The sequence below is a fragment of the Diplotaxodon limnothrissa genome, linkage group LG7 (assembly GCF_057381915.1).
Source record: "Diplotaxodon limnothrissa isolate DT_005_m linkage group LG7, D_limnothrissa_male_GT1.1, whole genome shotgun sequence".
Classification (NCBI taxonomy): Eukaryota; Metazoa; Chordata; class Actinopteri; order Cichliformes; family Cichlidae; genus Diplotaxodon; species Diplotaxodon limnothrissa.
Genome location: NC_140602.1, coordinates 42,727,899 through 42,735,946, shown reverse-complemented (window position 1 = coordinate 42,735,946; position 8,048 = coordinate 42,727,899). Strand labels below are relative to the sequence as shown.

General features: G+C 39.1%; 1 protein-coding gene across 1 annotated transcript; it reads left to right on the top strand.

Annotated features, from left to right (window-relative positions):
- Positions 1–2,148: 2,148 nt before the first annotated feature.
- Positions 2,149–7,730, top strand: adora2ab (adenosine A2a receptor b). The gene is made up of 4 exons (XM_085358117.1): positions 2,149–2,444; positions 2,594–2,725; positions 6,205–6,308; positions 6,772–7,730. The coding sequence occupies exons 1-4, from the start codon at positions 2,248–2,250 to the stop codon at positions 7,728–7,730; spliced, it is 1,392 nt and encodes a 463-aa protein (XP_085214243.1). The 5' UTR covers positions 2,149–2,247.
- Positions 7,731–8,048: the final 318 nt, after the last annotated feature.

The window sequence follows — 8,048 nt, the reverse complement described above, 5'->3', positions numbered from 1 at the left end:
TGGGGTCCTTAGGGACTAAGTAAAGCACTATACAAATACAGGCCATTTACCATTTTCCATTTACTATATATATATGTGTATATATACACACACACATATATATATGTATGTGTGTGTGTGTATATATACACACACACACACACATATATATATATATATATATATATATATATATATATATATATATATATATATATATATATATAAAACAGCCAAGTACAATACTAATGCTGGTCTCTTCCATCATCAACCACATAATAACAACAACAAATCCAAACTAATGCTGTCTTGTGTAGAACTCAATAGAATATTTGTCACAATGATAAATACCACAACTACTTTAGCTGTACTCAAGACCCAGTTCAACTTAGATAAGCATTTGGCAAACCACAAGCTAAGTTAGTAGGTTAACACGAACTGGTTCAAAGTAGATGACAAGGAGGGAATTCATGCAAGAAGTTTACTTAAATATAAAATGATTTATTAACCTCAACCTAACCAAAACACAAAGCTCATCAATAGGTTGATGTCAGGTCGAGTGGAAGAGAGACTGAGCAGTTTATCTGAGCCAGTTTTTTTCTCCCATTAGGACAATGCATTTCTGGAACACAACTGAGCTTGCAGCACTCAGTTGGCCTCCACGGTCTCCTGATCTCACTCCAATAGATCATATTTGGGATGTGGCGGAACAGGATATATACATCATGGATTTTCAAACAACAAATCTGTAACAACTGTGTGATGCTATTGTGTCAACATAGGCCAAAATCTTTGAAGAATATTTCCAGCAGCTTGTTAGATTGATGCCATGAAGAATTACAACAGGACTTAGACACTTATAGTGACAAGACACAAAGCCACCTGAGAATTATTTTCAAACATCTCCAATTACGTTTGTCCTAGGAATGTGGGGTCCAAGTTATAAGATCTCATGTATTTTACTTAATGCACCACAGTTCCCAGAATCCATTGGAAAAGAAAGCTGAGAGTACAACCAACACACCTTTCATTTAATTTTGTATTGGTTTGTGCATTGATTAAGGAAATGAGATAAAGTAGTTTAATAAGTGAGCTTTTTAATCTGTAAGGCATATTGTTGGTCTTAGACAAAGCTGAGCTAGGTGGTTTCCCTACTTTCTCTGGGCTTTATGCAAAATTAGTCTTGTGGCCTCCAGCCACAAGCATTATCAGTCTTTTTATAAACTCAGTCCGGAAATGATTAAGCCCGTTGGGTTGGACCAGTACTTGTTCACCCCACACATAGTGTTTTAACATTTTACAAAGAAGAAAAAAAGGTTCAACACACTAATCTGCAATATCTCATTAAAATTCCAAGCAGGCTTCCACACGAACTTCTACAACGAGTTTAGTTATTAGAACAATAATGCACTACCTGCTTTCCAGGCTTAGTGCATCCTTGACCTGTTTCTCCTTCTCACTACCCTGTGGTTTACCTCAGCAAACTGAATACAGGTCTATTTTTGAAGGTTATCATTTTGTAATGTGTTCCTATAATAGACCTAACATACAGAGTCGAGAAATGTAGTAAAACGCCCAGCAAAGAAAATCCAGTAATAGAACAATTTCTTTGAAATTTATGGGTGGTTTATTTTGCGTTATTATCAGTGACTTCATAGGAAACCATGCCAGTCTGGGGAATGATTAGCACGTAGAAGGGTTTTGGGAAATCTTTCCTAAAATAAAAGGTCCATTGTTGGGCTGTCTGCTTTGGCCCTGTATGGTTAAAAAAAACACCTGCCCCCTTGTCTTCTAGAGATAAATGGCTTTTTTTTTTTTCGTTTCTTTTTTTTTCAAATCCTGTATGTGTATGTGTACGGCCTGCAATCTGTTTTTACAGAGATACTGTGTTCTCTTTCTTTCTCTCCAGAACACTGCTCTTAATTTTGCAGCCACTGTGGAAACTTCCCTCCTGTGCATTCTACTGCCACCTGTGACCAAGTTTACCCAACAGAACAGAGATTGTTATTTTTTTAAGACACAAAAAGAAAGAGGAAGACAAACAGACTGACGCAGGGTTTGTGACGCCAAAGGGTGCGAGAAGACCTCAAAGTGCACTGGCTTGTGGTGGGAACTTCCTGCCTTGGCTGTCCTTTTGTGACACAGTCGCTCTGTTGTTCAGTCATACCATGTGGTTTGGCGAGCAGGTATTTAGTCTAAAAACATGTGAAGCAGCTGAGTGTGTGGGATGACGGCACAAAGAAAGCAAAAACGTGGAATAAAACAACCATGCCGAATAGCAGTCTGGTCTATATTGGCCTGGAGCTGGTGATTGCTTGCCTGTCTGTGGCTGGGAATGTCCTGGTCTGCTGGTCTGTCTGCCTCAACTCCAACCTGCAGAGCATCACCAACTTCTTTGTAGTGTCACTGGCAATCGCTGATATTGCTGTGGGACTGCTGGCGATTCCCTTCGCTATCGCTATTAGGTATTGTTTCCTTCTTATTCAGTTTGGAAATGAGACAAATTTTGTGTTACCTGCATCCTTTACTACAAGATCTGTCACAATGTACTGTTGCTTTTTTTTGGCAGGGTTTGTAGTGATAAACACCCTTTTTGAATCTGTGATGTTTTCAGTACTGGTTTCTGTGCAAATTTCTACGGCTGCCTGTTCATCGCTTGCTTCGTCCTCGTGCTCACTCAGAGCTCCATCTTTAGTCTGCTGGCTATTGCTGTGGACCGCTACATCGCAATCAAAAACCCACTCAGGTGAGAGAAAGTAATGAAACTTCAACTGAGATATCATACATTCCAGCTGCAGAATCAGCAGCAGATGTCAAATGTTCACATGCACTGCAGTGGTGTAGCAAAGGGCATTAAATTATAGAGAGATCCTATTTTTAACTGAAGGCTAATTTGTCCAGCTGCGGACAAACATTGCTCCATCGCTCGACAGGCTTAATTGAGTTAGTGTTGTTGAAGGTGAACTGGTTAAATCTACTTAAAGCTTTCATGATTAGCATTCATGTAAATCAGCAGCATTCAAATAGTATTGCTCTTTAATGGATCATTTATTTAGAAGCTTAAAACAAAGCTCCTTGTTTCTGCAACACATCTGTTGACACACCACCGAGCCATAATCCAAAGCAGGTGACGCATTTGCATAAGCGGTTGCATAACAGTTTGATTGTGTCTTTATGTGACACAGCCCCAGCACCAATGACCAGAGAACAACTAATCATGTAGTTATTAGGAGGCTTTACGAAGCCTAGTGCTACCAGGTTGGCCATGCAACATCTCAGTCAAAAATACACAGACAGTTAAGTCAGTGTATGCAAGGTGATGCTGGGTATACTGATAATTCATAGTGATTTTCAAACTTCTATTTCCTTAATCAGGTTTCTGAATTAATTCTTTTCCTGCATCAAAAGTTGTGCATATGAAGATTTCAATACAGTGCTGTGCAAAGACATGAGCAAACCCTCTTTCTTTATATTTCCAATGCTTTTATCCATCCATTCATTTTCTACCACTTACCTGAGGCGGCGTGACAACTAATCAGAGAAGCCCAGACCTCCCTCTCCGGAGTCACCTCTTTGTGCTCAAATGGGAGTAGGAATGCCAAGGCGTTCCCAAACTAGTTGAGAGATGTAATCTCCCCAGCGTGTCCTGGGTCCTCCTGGGGACTTGTTTGTAATTTCTTTCAAAGCGGTCTTGAGCAGTATTTTTACCAGGCTTTCTGGTCTTTCTTTGGACAATGGCTGCTTTTTCACTCAGTTTTCAAACAGTTGTTGTACTTGACCATTTTCATAACAATTAATCATTGAAACATAGAAAACGGCACCTAACTCGGGAGCTAAACCAGTGTTGTGTCAACACATAATAGAACCAGATTTAATTAGTATCTGTTTTAAAGATTTAAGTAATTACAGCCACCACGGGCATCCGGTAAGCATCCGGAGAAGTATAGCAAAGAGACTTGAGGTCCTCTTAAAATCTTCATTTACTGACTGAGTGTGGTGCTCGGCATAGACCACAGTAATCAAGGATCCACTAAGTGGTTTCACAAAACATTAGAGACTTGACCACACTGTGCATTGCTGTAAGGACAGCTATTGGTCAGTAAATCCAGATCCGAGAGAGCTAAACACTGAGCCAATAAAATCAACCCTTACTGAAGACATTTTCAGCCATATCTTTAGACACTTTGTTTCTAGCAGTCTATTGAAAAATACATAATTTGTTTCCACTTCTTTAGTTGAATCTGATCTGTGAAAAATGCCAAAGGCAGCACAGACATAAGTCAAAGGTAGAAGAAGTGGCAGGCCAAAAAATGTATTTACAGCAGATGAACAGTATCTGAAAGTCATGTCCTCAAGAAATATCAAAAAACAGAGCAAAGACCCAGAACCTGACACAGAACCTGAGAGATTTCTCTGGCCATTCAGTTGACCCATCTGTTGTTCACTGAAGCCTCATCCAAAATGATCTCAGTGGGAGAATGGCTGTCAAGAAACAGGGAAAAAGGGCTGAGATATGCCAAATTACCCAAGAAGGTTATCGAATGGTGAATCCAAATCGAAAGTTTTTGGTTTAAGTTGTTTTCAACATGTATGGAGGAGGTCAGGCGAGCAGTAGAACATTGAGAGTCTACAGCCATCTGTAAGAAACATAGAGGCTTTGTCATGGGTTGCACTGCCAGTGGTGCTGGACACCGAACTACGAACAAGAGACATACCATGAGACTTTGATCCACCATGCAGTACCATCTGGAAGGCATCTGATTGGTACTAGTCTAAGTTTTCAGCATGGCAACAATCCCAAACCCACTGCCAATGCAGTAAAAGCATACCTGGATAGAATGCAACACTATCAAAAAAGACCCTTGAATGTCCTTCAAGAAGCCTGGAGAATTATTCCCAAAGCCTACTTCAAGAAATTACAAGAAAGTTTAACTAAGAATAAAGAATAAAGGTAATGATACCAAGTATTGACTTTCAGGCTTAATATAATTGTACCAGTTCAAATTCTTCCTTATTTCCAGTTTTATTTTTTGACGATTGCATGTGTAGAGACATTTTAATCATGTTTTAATTACCATTTCTTTGTGACTGAAAATTTAAAATGCAGTTGAAAAATACAACATACTAAATACTAGTATTAATAATGAAATGCAGAAAGGGACTGGACTCTAAACGTGCAGGGTGAGGACTGGGAAAGGGAAGAGGTACAGGACAGGACATAACTTTTACACTGCGTTTACAGTGCTGTGTTATCTTTCTGATGACATTTCCCTCTCTCATTCCAAATAAATGAACACCAACTATCATAAATCCCACAACTAAAACAACACAAGCTTTTTTTCCAGTGTTAAATTTAGACTTAACTGGCTGCAGCAAAACTTGATAAATCATATTTGTATGAGTCACTTAAATATCCTTCAAGAGTTTTTTTTTTTTTTTTTGCTGTGAAACAGAAACATGCATAACAAGGCCGGCCACAATAAATACATGTCCACACCTTCATTAAGGTTTTGTAGGTTTGGTTCTGGTGCAGAGCATTAGTAGGCAAAACCTGGCCTATGGGAACAGTTATTTTTGTAGCTGACCTCATTAGAAATACATATATAAATGTATTTGTATTTGACAACTTTATGTTCTTGAATTCAAGCTTTCTAAGCAAAATATAAAGAAATCAGCAGTAGCTCCAGACTTTTTCACAGTACTTTACCTTTAAAGCTAAAATATATCACTCAAATGTGACATGTCAGCATGAAAATTATTTGATATTAGCATCCACTATGTGATTTTCATTTAGTAACTTGACCTAAATGGAAATGTCCTTTACAACAACAGCAGTTTCATTTACACTTATGTAACACAACGGGAGTGTTGTACAAAAAATTCAATGCCCTAATGAAATCAATATATTTTTAATTTTAAGAAATCCTTATTTTTTTAAGGGATTTTTGAACACTTGATTAGTGCTGTCTTTAATTACCATAGCTACAAATGGGCATCAGCACTGCAGAGATAATCAGATTACTGTAAGTGCATTTTAAAGCGGGCCAATTGAAGTCCTGCTTTCGCTTATTAAATGAATAAAGTGTTAATGCTTCAGCGCACAAATCATTTTCTCTTCATTTAAACTGTATTGACTTTGTCTCGAGGGAATGCTATCACTGACAGAGTAGATAAAGCAACTGGCTGCATATATAATGCATGTTTGTGTTCTGTTCAAACTTTTAGGTACAACAGTCTGGTGACAGGGAAGAGGGCAAAGGGCATCATTGCACTGTGCTGGGTTCTTTCAGTGGGCATCGGCCTGACACCGATGTTTGGCTGGAACACAGGTGGGGAAAGATTTTTGCCAATTCCCACACAGAGTCAATGCTTTTAATTGATGCTGTGTGAAACATGAAACGACCTTCCTTTACATAGTCAAAATCATGCAGAGGAGGTATTTTGATGCAAACAAGCAAACATTATTCTTGTGTAAGGGAGGATGCCCCGCTTCTGTCTGTATATCTTCCCACTGCTTATTACAACAATTCTATTGCATTGTATAGTGTAAATGGATAAATGCATCAACAATGTATTTCTAGAAAGGTCTTGTGTTCTTATCTGCACTGGCAGTGGCAAGAGAGACATGCATACATTTATTTATTCATGTTTTCATGTTTAAGTTGCATATTTAAGCATGTTTAAGTGGTCCTAACTGCTGAGGAGATTGTTGAGGAAAACTGAGCTGAGCTGAAACCCTATAATTTTGCTTTTGGATGAAAATGGCAATAAATCACAGTTTTCTTTACACAGGTTGGAACTCCACTACAACTGCCACCAAAAGCCAAGGCTGCCCTGAAGGAATGACTCATTGCTTGTTTGAGAGAGTGGTTCCCCTTGACTATATGGTCTATTTCAATTTCTTTGGCTGCGTGCTGGTGCCCTTGGTGATAATGTTGGTCATCTATATCCATATCTTCATGGCAGCTCGCCGACAGCTTCGAATGATGAGCCTCAAAGTTGCACACGTACCTGCTCCTGGACAGAAAACTCCATCTTCTGGCTCATCTCGTTCGATTCTGCAGAAGGAAGTACACGCTGCAAAATCGCTGGCTATTATCGTTGGTTTGTTTGCTCTGTGCTGGCTTCCTGTGCATATTATCAATTGCATCAACCATATTTGCCAGGACTGTGAGCGCCCACACATCTGGGTGATGAACATTGCAATCATTCTCTCCCATGCCAACTCTGTGGTGAATCCCTTTATCTACGCCTACCGCCTTCGAGAATTCAGACATACCTTTCGCAAGATTCTCTATCAGCACATCCTGGGGAAGAGGGATGGGCATGTGTTCGGGGTTGAAAGTGCTGATGGCAGAGGTGTAAGGAGCACTAGTATCATGCAGACATCTGCCCGTACGAGTAAAGAGGATTTATCATGTGGCACAATGGTAAATAGTTATGTTCCAGATTCCGGTGCTGAGAAAACTACATCAAATGCCTCTCATGAGATTTTAGATTCTGTACCTAACAGTAATACACCCAACGGACACCAAAAAGCAACTGGCACCCCATCAGAAGTCCAGCATCAGCCAGGTATTTTGGCATCTTCTGCACAGGAAGCAGCAACGTCCGCCACAAATCTGGGAGGAGCAACAGATATTTTGGAGTTGAAAGACAGAGGAAGCTGCATTACTTTTGTAAATGTTCAGGCATTCCCATTAAAACAGAATGACTGTTCCCTTTCTTCAAAAATCACAGAAATATCATGACAAAGACATTTAGTTATTTCAAATATCTTGCTCTCAGAACACACGGAATGTTCTGCAAACGTGAAATTTCAGCAAATCAGCCTCGACAGCAAATCTGTTTTTTTAATGTAAAATTTTATTTTTTTAGTTTGGAGTTTCTTTTTTTAATGTGCACTTTAATGTTTAAAGATAATATACTTTTTGTAATGTGCAGGTTTTTGCTATCTGTGTTGTTTGTATGCCATCAAAATTAAATATCTTTAAATATGTCACAATTATGTGGTGTTTTTGTGCTGCAGCACTGAACTGAACTTTGTCACTCATCCAGGTTATGATACT

Coding starts and splice junctions, on each gene's coding strand:
- adora2ab (XM_085358117.1), top strand. CDS start 2,248: ATGCCGAATAGCAGTCTGGTCTATATTGGCCTGGAGCTGGTGATTGCT. Junction 2,726..6,204: donor GCAATCAAAAACCCACTCAG/GTGAGAGAAAGT, acceptor TCAAACTTTTAG/GTACAACAGTCTGGTGACAG. Junction 6,309..6,771: donor GATGTTTGGCTGGAACACAG/GTGGGGAAAGAT, acceptor TTCTTTACACAG/GTTGGAACTCCACTACAACT.